The 12,500-nt window shown below is 38.9% G+C and overlaps 3 protein-coding genes across 5 annotated transcripts in view; 2 read left to right on the top strand and 1 right to left on the bottom strand.

Moving 5' to 3' along the window:
- Positions 1–1,564: 1,564 nt before the first annotated feature.
- Positions 1,565–6,306, top strand: fundc2 (fun14 domain containing 2). 3 transcript variants are annotated; one of them, XM_027154336.2, is made up of 5 exons: positions 1,565–1,675; positions 3,796–3,940; positions 4,031–4,106; positions 4,826–4,954; positions 5,818–6,306. In XM_027154336.2, the coding sequence occupies exons 1-5, from the start codon at positions 1,657–1,659 to the stop codon at positions 5,893–5,895; spliced, it is 447 nt and encodes a 148-aa protein (XP_027010137.1). In that variant the 5' UTR covers positions 1,565–1,656; the 3' UTR covers positions 5,896–6,306. The 3 variants fall into 3 exon arrangements, with proteins under 3 accessions (XP_027010137.1, XP_027010139.1, XP_027010138.1); XM_027154338.2 differs by lacking the exon at positions 1,565–1,675 and adding an exon at positions 1,947–2,167; XM_027154337.1 differs by lacking the exon at positions 1,565–1,675 and adding an exon at positions 2,856–3,015.
- A 478-nt stretch (positions 6,307–6,784) lies between these two features.
- cmc4 (C-x(9)-C motif containing 4 homolog (S. cerevisiae)) lies at positions 6,785–7,475 on the bottom strand. Its single transcript, XM_027154339.2, has 2 exons — positions 7,379–7,475; positions 6,785–7,306 (listed from the first exon to the last, which is right to left on the bottom strand). The coding sequence occupies exons 1-2, from the start codon at positions 7,428–7,430 to the stop codon at positions 7,104–7,106; spliced, it is 255 nt and encodes an 84-aa protein (XP_027010140.2). The 5' UTR covers positions 7,431–7,475; the 3' UTR covers positions 6,785–7,103.
- A 363-nt stretch (positions 7,476–7,838) lies between these two features.
- brcc3 (BRCA1/BRCA2-containing complex, subunit 3) overlaps positions 7,839–12,500 on the top strand; it is a 5,387-nt gene continuing 725 nt past the window's right edge. Inside the window, exons 1-8 of the mRNA XM_027154340.2 lie at positions 7,839–8,074; positions 8,173–8,292; positions 8,770–8,857; positions 9,135–9,223; positions 10,351–10,406; positions 10,503–10,634; positions 11,527–11,570; positions 11,939–12,500. The exon at positions 11,939–12,500 is cut by the window's right edge and continues 725 nt beyond it. Of these exons, the coding sequence (XP_027010141.1) occupies positions 7,970–8,074; positions 8,173–8,292; positions 8,770–8,857; positions 9,135–9,223; positions 10,351–10,406; positions 10,503–10,634; positions 11,527–11,570; positions 11,939–12,087 (783 nt within the window). The 5' untranslated portion in view covers positions 7,839–7,969 and the 3' untranslated portion in view covers positions 12,088–12,500. The remainder of the gene's footprint in view (positions 8,075–8,172; positions 8,293–8,769; positions 8,858–9,134; positions 9,224–10,350; positions 10,407–10,502; positions 10,635–11,526; positions 11,571–11,938) is intronic.

Here is a 12,500-nt window from a genome sequence, read left to right on the forward strand (position 1 = left end):
TCATCACATTAAACACTCTCCTTTTCTGTAAAATGCATGATTTTTCTTTCTTTCTTTATAAAGTATTAAACAATGAAATCAAACAACTGAAATAAAATCAATCACAAATCAAACTTCATTTTGCTGCCTTCAGATTTCTTCTTTTCTCCTCTTCCTCTTGGAATTTCATTCATTTCATTAAGCTGGTAATCCAGATAAACTGATAAATTAAACCAGTTTCTACTTCACAAATTCACAAACAATAATTGTTCAATTTCTACGGTACATGCTGGAGAAGTTCAAACTGTGTTTATTTCTTCCTTTAACTGATCACACCAAGCTGGATTTATAGAGATCAAGGGATGGATAATACTAACAGATTAGAAATACATAAATACATACATATAATGAGAAACAAGAGCATTGATCCTTCTGATGTTATTAACTTGACTGATGTTATTAACCTACCTGGATTTATTTATCACTTTAATCACTTTCATGCAGTCACCAGAAAGTCTGATACAGCTCATAAATCAGCCATAAACACTTTCAAATAATTAACCACAAACCATGAGATATAGCTATAACATGTTCAGCCCAAATTGAGGACATCTAAGCCGTATCAGATTCACTCACATGTGTAGAGACGTAAGCAGACCTTCCAAGTGTCCTGATGTGATAGAACACAGCAATAAGCCAGAAGATGGTGTGTTACAGTGATTTTATTGAGGGTTCTGGTGTTGTCAAGGCACAGAGTGAAGATTCGCAGTAATTCAGTTCTGTATTAACGCAACAGTTAACATTTACAGCATTTTGGTAGATGCCCTTAACCAGATCAACTTACATTATCTCATGTTTATACAATTGAGGGTTAAGGGCCTTGCAAAGGGGCCCAACGTTGGCAACTTTTTGGACCTGGAATTGAACTCACAACCTTCTGATCAGTAGCCTAAGACCTTAACCGCTAGGCTTCCACACGCCACAGTTAAAGTTTTACATCAGCAATAACATAATACCCATATGACTATGTTATACCCTAATTTTTGCATGTTCTGTTGCTTAGCAACCAAAGTTTATTCATAACAAGCTACAGTGTGTTTGATGTGAATGTTATCGAGCAGAGATGAATCAGATTATCTTTAGGACACTCTATGAAGCGTTAGTGCTGTTTTAAACACTCCGCTTCACGTCATACACTTTATAATATCACTGTAACTGAGTCTTAATGCTTCACTGAAATTGACCGCACCACTTTAGATTTAGATTAGTGAGCTACACCCATTTCTGCCAAACGTCCTTCAGACATCAGACACCTCGAACCTCGACCCTGACAGGGTCACCGCCTTCACGCCCTTATCCTCAAGTAACACTTTTATTTTTTCATAACCTTCTTCGAGAACTTTAATATTTATAAATGACACTAAAACTATATGAATAGTAATAAATGATGTTATTAGAATGATTAAGTTTTATTAATGTCTGATACAAATAACACAAATAAAAATCAGACACACGACGTAGTTTTAAGCATGACGTGAGACAGAAAAATTATTTATAAAAATTATATTTGACTGTATTTGAATATGTCAATTTGTCTAAAGAAATAAATTGTCATGCTTGGGTCACGTGACTCGGGGTGTCCCCTGTATTAACGTCCGGGTAGGACACGCAAACAAAATGGCCGGGAAGAAGAAAGGTAAGGATTAACTGCTGTTTGTCTAAAAATAGGAATAAAGAAATTATTTAAAAAATGTCTTTATTTTATCGCGTATTTTTCCTTGTATTGTATTTTAGAATGAGATCTTGATCGATAATAGCAAGATTTACGTTAGCGTTGACTTTAACGTAAATTATATGAAATGAGAAGAGTTTTATTTATTTATTTATTTATGTATTTATTTATGTATCTATCTATCTATCTATCTATCTATCTATCTATCTATCTATCTATCTATTTATTTATGAAGGTAACAGCTAATCATTGCATATCTGTTGGAGGACAAATGGCTCTAAATAAACCAGAAAGTCTCCGGTTTCAGGGGAAAATGACTGATCAGAGAAAACCACGGTTTATTTTTTACATGACAAAAAACCCAACAAGAAGAAAACAGAGTGACAAATTTAGTCCCTAAACATCGGATTAATGACAAACTGTCTGACGGAAAGGATGATGGGGGCAACAAAAACGGTGCGCATGCGCAGTCTTGCTTATTTATATATAGGTGTCTACATGCTCGTAAAATTGTTATAAATATATAATATTCTTCTTATGTCGCTATAATATAGTTAAATCAAAAATGTGGTACAACGTATAAAAAGGTAGGGACACCTTTGTGATGGGAAATCCGACTTTTTAAAGTGAGTCAAGTTTGACTCCTCTATTTGACTCCTCTAACGAAAACGAGTCGACTCCAAAACGACTCCTGGACATTTTTCCACTTCAATTCCAATTTAAATGAAATTTATTTGTATAGCACAAATAGAGGGGGGGGGGGGATAAATTTATATATATATATTTTTTAATAGTTATATATTATTAGTATTATTATTTTATATGTATTTTATTATTTTATATATTATTTTTATTACTATTATTATTAAGATGAGGGGGAAAAAATAATAAAAATTAATAAGTGGATATATACAATTAAAGTTTAAAATGACCTTAAAAAAGATTAACTTACATGTAACTTAATGTAAAATACTAGATATTTATCCCTATCCCAAATGAGCAAGGTGACAGCGACAAGGAAAAACTCCCTGAGATGATATGAGGAACCTTGAGAGGAACCAGACTCAGAAGTGAACCTCAGCCTCATTTGGGTGACACTCTACAGTAAATAGTGTAAATGTAAATAATGTCATTTCTACGACAGTTTATAATGCAGCCGAGAGCTCCTGAGGAACTAATGGGTCATCGTAAATGACGAGAATCCAACCAGGGGTAGAACATCAGGATTGACAAGTAGCTCGGGTTAGGAACTCGGAACACTGGGACGTCAGGAGTGGCAGAGAGACAGAGGAGAAAATTGTTAGGTATGATTGTAATCAGGTGATGTACAATGTAAATTATGTGTAAAATGCAGACAGGAGCTCCATGATGATGACATCATAACTAACAGACTAGAGCAAGAAGGTGACACAGACATGAGAGTTTCCTGGGATGTAAATCGTCCCACAACTCCACAGTCAACATCCAGACTTCCCAGTTCACCAAACACTCTGTGCCCATGAACCCTTCAGATCTGCTCCTGTATATATCCTTTTTATTTTTTATATCCAGTCATTGAAACTGCCTTTTCAGAGCATTTCATATAAACATTTGCTATTAATGTTTTTTGTCACTGCTTGAATTCATAAGATTCTTTTTTTTTTTAATCACCTGTCTCATATACACGAGTCGGCTCTCAACGTTTATTAAAAAATACGAATCGGCTCAAAGAGTCGACTCGTTTGTGACTCATCGCTCGCTGTCTCGCGTTTCAAGGGCTTCTGAGGTCATTTAGTTAGACTCAGTAACCCCAGACAAACTTAAGCGGGTAAAAGAGGTTTGAACCTATAAACGTGTAAAATAACATTTTCAAAAGTGCACAAATGTTTAAAACATTCTCAGTTGCATACCTACAATTAAAATGAGTCAAAACATGCAAAATTGTTGGAATATGTAAAAGAAAATAGGCTAAATAATGAGGTACTTATTAATGTAAATAAATCTGTAAGATTGCAAAAAACCTGTGGTTTACAAATACAGTTGCATTAAGTAATAGGGTTGTGGTATGTAACCCAGCAACGTTACATTTGTTGTTGTTGTAACAGACGCTGAAACCTTTGACGTGATCGACTTGGCTGAGCAGGTGAAGAAGCAGAGATGGTGGAACAAAATGTTCGGTAATAATTCCGGTCCGGCTGCTGAGAAGCATTCGGTGGCGACACAACTGGCCATCGGAGGAGTGACTGGGTGGTGAGTAACTTAATCTAAACTCCAGGGAAAATAGATCCATTTAAAGTGTTTATTACGTGATGTGACTAATACCACGTGTTCATGTTTTAGGTGTGCAGGATATCTGTTTCAGAAAGTCGGAAAAGTCGCAGCCTCTGCTGTCGGAGGCGGCTTCTTTCTGCTTCAGGTAACACAGTGTAATGTTTTAGGTGTCATGTTCAGTATATTAGTGTCATGCGGGTCGGATTTTGCATCGACGGCATCACAGTTTCTCTTGTGAGCTGAAAAACATTTAAGCGGCATCTCTTTAACTTCATGCGGTAACCACGGAAACATCCCACTTCCTCGGATTGGCTGGAAATGAAACCGATCCCATGTTCAGGGTCACTGTAATATCTGAGATTGTGTAGTTGGAAATTGACAAACAAGGAGGCAGACAGGCAGACAGACAGGCAGACAGACAGACAGACAGGCAGACAGACAGACAGACAGGAAGGCAGACAGACAGGCAGACAGACAGGCAGACAGACAGACAGGAAGGCAGACAGACAGACAGACAGGCAGACAGGAAGGAGACAGGCAGACAGACAGGAAGACAGGCAGGCAGGCAGACAGACAGACAGGAAGGCAGACAGACAGGCAGACAGGCAGGCAGGCAGACAGACAGACAGGAAGCAGACAGACAGGCAGACAGACAGACAGACTGACAGACAAACAAAGATAGATGCATTTGTACTTATCACTCTCCTCTGTGATGTACAGCATGAAGCCTTGTCATGAGGAAACATTTTATCACAAGATCCAATATCTCAAACCTTCAGCTCATCACTGAGCCTCACGAATCCCAAGAGACGATCCTCTGAAACTCTACAGATCTGATCTCAGAGCTATTTTTGTTCTTTTCAGATCGCTAATCACACCGGATACATTACAGTTGACTGGAAAAGAGTGGAGCGAGACATGAACAAGGCCAAGAAGCAGCTGAAGCTGAACGCAGAGAAGCCGACGAAAGAAGTGACAACAAAAGTGGAAGAGGTTACGATCACCGTCACTCCGATCACCGTCACTCCGATCGCCGTCGCTCCGAACACAGCGTTACTAAATATTTTTATCATCCGTGTATAGGGCGATGCGTAAAGACAATAATAACACAAGGAATTATTTTATTACGATGTCTTTCAGGCCCCATAAATTACTGTGCAGAATCCACTTCTGTATAAAGACAAAAGTCACGATGTTAACAAAAGTAATACGCTGTGAAGCTCAGACGCGTCGCCCCAGAGCTTATTTACATACTCATGATGCAACAAACAGACAAAATACCACAAACAGATCGAATCTACAGTCAGATCTTATTTAGTAAAATCAAACCTTTTGAACCCCCGGTGTACGTGCGTCGGTTCACGTCTCCGCTTTGGTTTAACGAGCACTCTTTAAAGATTGTTATAAAATTTTATCAAATAATTAAATTGAAAAACAGGACAGAAATCTGTGCCTCATGAACAGGAGGTTTTACGAGCGCAAAAAAAATACAAGCTCCCGGTTTTCTGCACCGTCTCCGGTTCTGTTTGCAGAACAGATGATAGATGCAGACGAATTTAACGTGTGATCAAAACCAAACCCTGTTGTGTTCTGTACACGTGGCTCCGTTCACCACAACGCAGATCACAAGTGTTTGAGTTTTTTACTGTAAAGTAGGTCGTATACACACTAGGCATCTTGTTTAATGTTTGGGATGTTCAGAATTTCATCATAGGAAAGATCTCAAGTCTATATGACACATGTATAACCTCTTGTCAGAGGAAACCAGATTCATCAGCAGCCAAATTATCATCAGTAAGCATTCGTTTTTATTGGTTGATTAATTTTGTTGATTTCTCTTCTTCTGTTTTGTGAAGGTCCAGGCGTTCGTGAAAAAGAACATCGTCCTCACAGGAGGCTTCGTGGGAGGATTCCTGCTCGGTCTGGCGTCTTAACGAGCCCCTCGTCCATGTCACGTGGTCTTAGAAAAGAACGTACTGCTCGCGTCGTGTTATATATCACGACACGGCCAGAATTTAAATATATTTGCACTGATTTCATGCCTTTTGGCTTTATTTTCACATTTTGTTGATTTCCCTTCGTCGTTCCATTCTGGGTTATATTTTGTGATATGAAAGAATGATCATGCTACATATTTAAATACATAAGTCTAAAGATACATACAGACACGAAGCAGCCTATAAACACTGTGTTTAAACTGACAAATATTATAGATTTAAAGTGTTTAAGAATTTTGCCATCAGTGGATTATAAAGATTTCCCACATAATAATTATACAACAAGAAGGAAGTTAGAATTCCTTCTTTTCATATCCATCAATAAACAGTTAAAGATCAAACAACAAATTGCCTTTTTCTCTGTGTGTGTGTGTGTGTGTGTGTGTGTGTGTGTGTGCGCGCGTGCAGGTAATAAAGCTTTAGGGCTCAACACTGTGTGCACAATTATTAGGCAAGTTGTATTTTTGAGGATTACTTTTGTTATTGTACAACTACGGAGCTCTTGGTCAATCCAAAATGTTAACAAACCCTCAAACCTGAACATTTAAGTAGTAAAAGTGAAGTTTTGGCTTTAAGAGAATATCTATCTATATGTACACACTATTAGTGTGCAGAATTATTACACAACTAAATGAAAAACAAAGATTTTCCCGTCTCACTTTTTTATGCACACCTTGATATAGGGCGTGGCTCTCCTTAGGCCACACCCTCCCTCGTTACACAAATACACATTGCCTGATTATGCCTGATTAAGTTTATACAGCTTGGAGTTGGAAATTATGGATAAAATGATGATATGGTCAAAATAATCACACAGTGAACATGCTTTCTTACAATTTCCTTTAATCGACATTGTACACATTGATGTTTATACACATTTATGTTCTATACAGCCAAAAGTTTGTGCCTTCTGACCATCGCCATCTTCCAGAACGTCTCATTCCAGATTCCAGTTCCAGTTCCAATCAGCTCCACTGTTCTCTCGTGTGAAGTGTTTGCACTAGATGTTGGAGTGTACAGTATCTGTGTGGGTTTGTGTTCATTCAGCTACAAGATCATCAGTGAGATCAGACTCTGATGTCGGGATGTTGACGAGACTCCAGTTCCAGTTCATCCCAAAGGTGTTCAGTGGTGTTGAGTCAGGTTCAGGGCTCTGTGCAGGACACTCCATGTTCTTCTACTTTCTCTGACCTTCTCACCTCCACACCATCCTGTGTTTTATCCGCAGTAGTTTTGTGTCCTTGTGTAAATCCAGCACAACACACAGAGTCTTTTCCTTTTTGAGCCTCACAACATTTCATCATCGCACGAATCACGTCTTCACACCGACTTTCACTGTAATTGTTGGCTTTTAGAGAGATAAAAGAAGGTTAAATCGAGGTTACGGTTTAAATTCTATTGCTATGAAACGAAGGTTTACCTTGTAAACACTTCTGTATGTCACACGCCTGCTTCTGACACGGATCCTTCATCAGCTCGGATAAAAACTCCAACAAACATTTGACACGTCCTTCCACCTGCTGGAGAAATCAACAGCGTTGGTTCAGTACTAACAAGCTCTCAACTCCCTACGCATGCGCACTTCCTAGGGCACGACGTAACTGATAGTATGCGTGACCTAGTGCACTTTATAGTGACAAAGCAACGCGTTTAGGACACTACCGTGGTGCACGTCTTATTTACTTCCGACAAAGAAACGAATTACTTCTGAATTAAAATAAACGAAAAAGATATAAATATATATATATATATCGTTCGCATTTACAATATCGGTGCAATAATTAAACATCCATTCTTATATCAGTTTAATTAAATTATTTGTAAACAAACGCAAATATAATTAAATCATTCGATCGTCACTTTTAGGTTCGTCCCCGGAATGATTTGAATGTAACGCAAGCAGGTGACTGTTAATGCGGAAGTGATACAGAGGGAAAAACATTAGTTGGAAATCCGACTTGAATCTGATTTAAATAATATTTAATAAAATATCTAGATATATATTTATATAATGGCGGTAAACGCGGTGCATTTAGAGTCGGACGCTTTTCTGGTTTGTATGAATCACGCTTTGAGTACAGAGAAAGAAGAAGTTATGGGGCTCTGCATTGGGGAGGTGAACAACATGTCACTACATTTACACGTGTTTATGTCCTTTAGTGGACTTTAACTCGTCTCTGTGTGCGTTTGTGTAAATAATCATCACCTCCGCAGGTCGACACCAATCGTATTGTCCACATTCACTCGGTTATTATTCTGCGGCGGTCTGACAAGAGGAAGGACCGAGTGGAGATTTCACCTGAGCAGCTTTCTGCAGCCTCCACTGAAGCTGAGATATCCTTTAACTTCAACCTTTATTATTATTATTATTATTATTATTATTATTATTATTATTATTATTATAACCATCATCACCATTATTATCATCATCATCATTATTATTATCATTATAATCATCATCACCATCATCATTATTATTATCATTATAATCATCATCATCATTATCATAATCATCATCATCGTCATCATTATCATCACCATCATAACACCCTGACTCAGTTTTCAGGTCCATTAGATTGTAAATATCTGCACGTTCTTCACAATCCTTCTAAGATATTTACATTCTAAGTTATTTACAAACCTTCTCAGTCCATTTCCAGTCCAGACCTCCTCTGTTTTTTTATTTTATTTAAACAAATGTGTACAATAGTATATCTTCATTAATGTCTCAAATTTCCATCCAAACAATCCTCAGATTCTGTAATTAAATGAAATAAATATGAAGAAGCTTTATTTCTTAACCTAAAGCACAGGTTGGCTGAGATGACGGGGCGTCCTGTAAGGGTGGTGGGATGGTACCACTCTCATCCTCACATCACTGTGTGGCCGTCACACGTCGGTCAGTGGAACGCAGGCTTTCTCAAAGACCTGCACAACACACAAACACACACACACACGTAAACATTTTTACTCACTATGTTCATAGAGTAGAGCGTTCGTCTCTCATCACTTTGAATTCTCGATTCCAGGTCTTTAACAGGGTTTGAGTTGTTTTTATTTTCCCCTTAAACACTTTATGTAACAGTATAAATAACTTCCAAGCATTTCATGGTTTAATTTTTACTACATAATGACTTCAGTCAGCTGTAATTCAATGCCCTTGTGTCACTGTGCAGATGTGAGGACGCAGGCCATGTACCAGATGATGGATCAGGGTTTTGTGGGTCTCATCTTTTCTTGCTTTATAGAAGATAAGAACACGAAGGTAAGAGAGATAAAGTCACACGTATTAAATCTCATCTCGTATTAAATTCTATATAATCATCCAAAGTGTGTTCTATTGCAGGCGTATTCATGGCTTCCTGCTGACATTAATGAGAACGTAAAATATTTTTTAGCTTTCAAATTGAGAATTAAACAAAAATTAGTATATTGCATTAGTAACTGATTTCTTGGCTCTATTTCGCCCTCTAGTGGAATTACAGTGCCTTTATTGCAATTTCAGTTTTTTAGACAATTTTTATTTAGATCTCAATCTAAATCTGCTGTCTGGATTAAGGACCAGACTTTTTCCTCCCCTGGATTAAACCCCCTGCTCAGTGCACCGTATCAGGAGAGTGAATAAGTCTAAACCTGCACGTCCTCCCTTTAGTTAAACGTGGATTTTTAAAACACGACTTTCATTCATTCATTCATTTTCTACCGCTTATCTGAACTTCTCGGGTCACGGGGAGCCTGTGTCTATCTCAGGCGTGCCAACCCATCACAGGGCACACACTCTCATTCACTCACACACACACACACACACACACACACACTACAGACAATTTTCCATAGATGCCAATCAACCTACCATGCATGTCTTTGGACCGGGGGAGGAAATCGGAGTACCCGGAGGAAACCACCGAGGCACGGGGAGAACATGCAAACTCCACACACACAAGGCGGAGGTGGGAATCGAACCCCCGACCCTGGTGGTGTGAGTTGAACGTGCTGACCACTAAGCCACCGTGCCTTCCCTTGTGTTCATACAGTCTACAGGAAACAATAACAGCTGAATTTACTCAAATGAACCAGATTAAAAAGTTTACACGCACCCCTTTATGAAGAAGATTAATAATAGGTGCCCCCCTGCCCACCCCCCAGGACTTGTACCATACAAGAAGCAGAAACCGGGCAGTAAAAATCACTACTTTACACCCTGGACACACCCTCGTTAATCGTTAATCGTTTTTTTGTAAACTATTAATATTTTCTGCAAGTCGCATGTTAACTGCAGAAGTGATCCGTCTTCGCAGTTCAGCACGACGTGTGAGACTCCGATTTTCTCTCACAGTCTGTGAATAGACGTGCAGGTTTGCTCACGTCGCTGATGATGCGCTTGTCTTTCAGACGGGTCGAGTTCTGTACACGTGTTTTCAGTCAGTACAAGCCCAGAAAGGCTCCGAGTAAGTAAAGAACTTTCTGTTTAAAACAACTTACTTACTTTATATCCGTTCATCTCAGTAATAAAAACTAAACCGTTTTCTCATCACCGCATGGAGGTACGAGAGGATCGAGATTCCCATCCATGTGGTTCCTCACGAGGCCATCGGAAAAGTGTGTCTGGAATCTGCGGTGGAACTTCCCAGAATTCTCTGTCAGGAGGAACAGGACACGTACAGGAGGATTCACAGGTGGAAAGACTTTTTTTCTTACTAACTTCCATTTAGAAGGAAAGAAAATTCCTAATGTAATGTTCCTGGAAACCACTAGAGGGTTTAGTGAGCAGGTTTGTTCTCCACCGTGAAGAGAAAGTGAAGTGTGATGACATGAAATAAAGTAAACAAAGTGCTCCGGGGGGTTTGTGGGAAATCAGAATTGTGCCGTGTGATGCGTTTATATCACATTTCTGTCATATTACTGTGGAGACGGATCCAGGAAGTTCAAATCGAAGGTCATCTGGTAATTAAAAAGTTTAGCTGAAGTGAAGCTCATCAGAGCGACTCAATTACTGCTTATGAAACTTGTACCATAGGGAAATGAACTGAATCTCTCTCTCTCTCTTGAGAGAGAGAGAGAGAAGAGAGAGAGAGAAAGAGACGAGAGAGAGAGAGAGAGAGGAGAAGAGTAGAGAGAGAGAAAAAGAGAGAGAAACAGAGATGAGAGAGAGAGAGAAAGAGAAAGAGAGAGAGAAAGAGAGATGGAGAGAGAGAGAAAGAGATAGAGAAAGAGAGAGATGGAGAGAGAGAGAGACAGAGAGATAGAGAGATCTATGTCTATATATCTATAGGATATATTTTATCTATCGTATGTCTATATATGTATCTCATCTATTCTCTATATCTTGTATCTAATATATCTGTCATATTATATATGTTCTCTCTCTCCTATCTCTCTCTCTATATGCATATGTATGTTTTTCCTCTCTCATGTAAACAAAAACTCTCTCTATCTCACTCTCTCTCTCCTCTACTCTCTCCTCTCTTCTCTCTCTCTCTCTCTCTCTCTCTCTCTCTCTGTCCGTCTCTCACTCTCTCTCTGTCCCCCCCTCTCTCTCTGCCCCCCCCCCCTCTTTGTCTCTCATAGCTTAACTCATTTGGATCCAATCACAAAGATACACAATGGATCAGGTAAAACTCTTTACACCTCTAACTGCTCTACACTTTCTTCAGTTTGTTACTCAGCTGTATAAAAATGAGATAATGTAAGTCGCTCTGGATAAAGGAGTCTGCTAAATGCTGTAAATGTTGTAGTTGTAGTTGAGGTGTAGTTGAGGTGTAGTGGTGATAGTTGTAGTTATTGTAATATTATGAGTCAGATATATTTACAGCAGGAGTTTTAATAGCTGTCGTGTGTGTCAGGGTCTGTAGACCGTGTAGGTGTGTAAATGTAGGTCAGTAGGTGAAGCTCTTCTGTGAGATATTCAGATATTTCTGTATTGCTAATTTATTGTGTGTGTGTGTGTGTGTGTGTGTGTGTGTGTGTGTGTGTGTGTCAGTATTCACTAAAAACCTCTGCAGTCAGATGTCAGCAGTTAGTGGACCGCTGTTGCAGTGGCTGGAGGATCGACTGGAGCAGAACAAAAAGAGCATCGTGGAGCTGCAGAAAGAGAAAGAGAGACTGACGCAGGAGCTGGCCTCGTTATGAACACCTTCATCACCATCATCATCATCACCAACACCATGGTGCAGCTCCAGTTCTCCATGTTCTGTATTTTAATCTATTGTGTAAAGTGTCTGGTGCGCTGAACAGAAACTCTAGCTCAGTAACTGGTGGTGTGTGTGTGTGTGTGTGTGTGTGTGTGTGTGTGTGTGTGTGTGTGTGTGTTGAGACCCTTGTCACAATTTCTTTTTTTTTTTTTACTGTCATGTGACAGAAATGTAAATAGTTTCTTTACTAAATATTTCTCTGTTTTGTTCTACATTACGTCCTTTATTTCTTTACTGTCCTTATATACCAAATAAAACACACACACACACACACACACACACCTTATATTTTAGTGTAAAATAAACTGGGCAGAAACTCTTATAATCTCATTGTTTATTGCAGCACTTTCC

Source organism: Tachysurus fulvidraco, chromosome 21, assembly GCF_022655615.1.
Source record: "Tachysurus fulvidraco isolate hzauxx_2018 chromosome 21, HZAU_PFXX_2.0, whole genome shotgun sequence".
Lineage (NCBI taxonomy): Eukaryota > Metazoa > Chordata > Actinopteri > Siluriformes > Bagridae > Tachysurus > Tachysurus fulvidraco.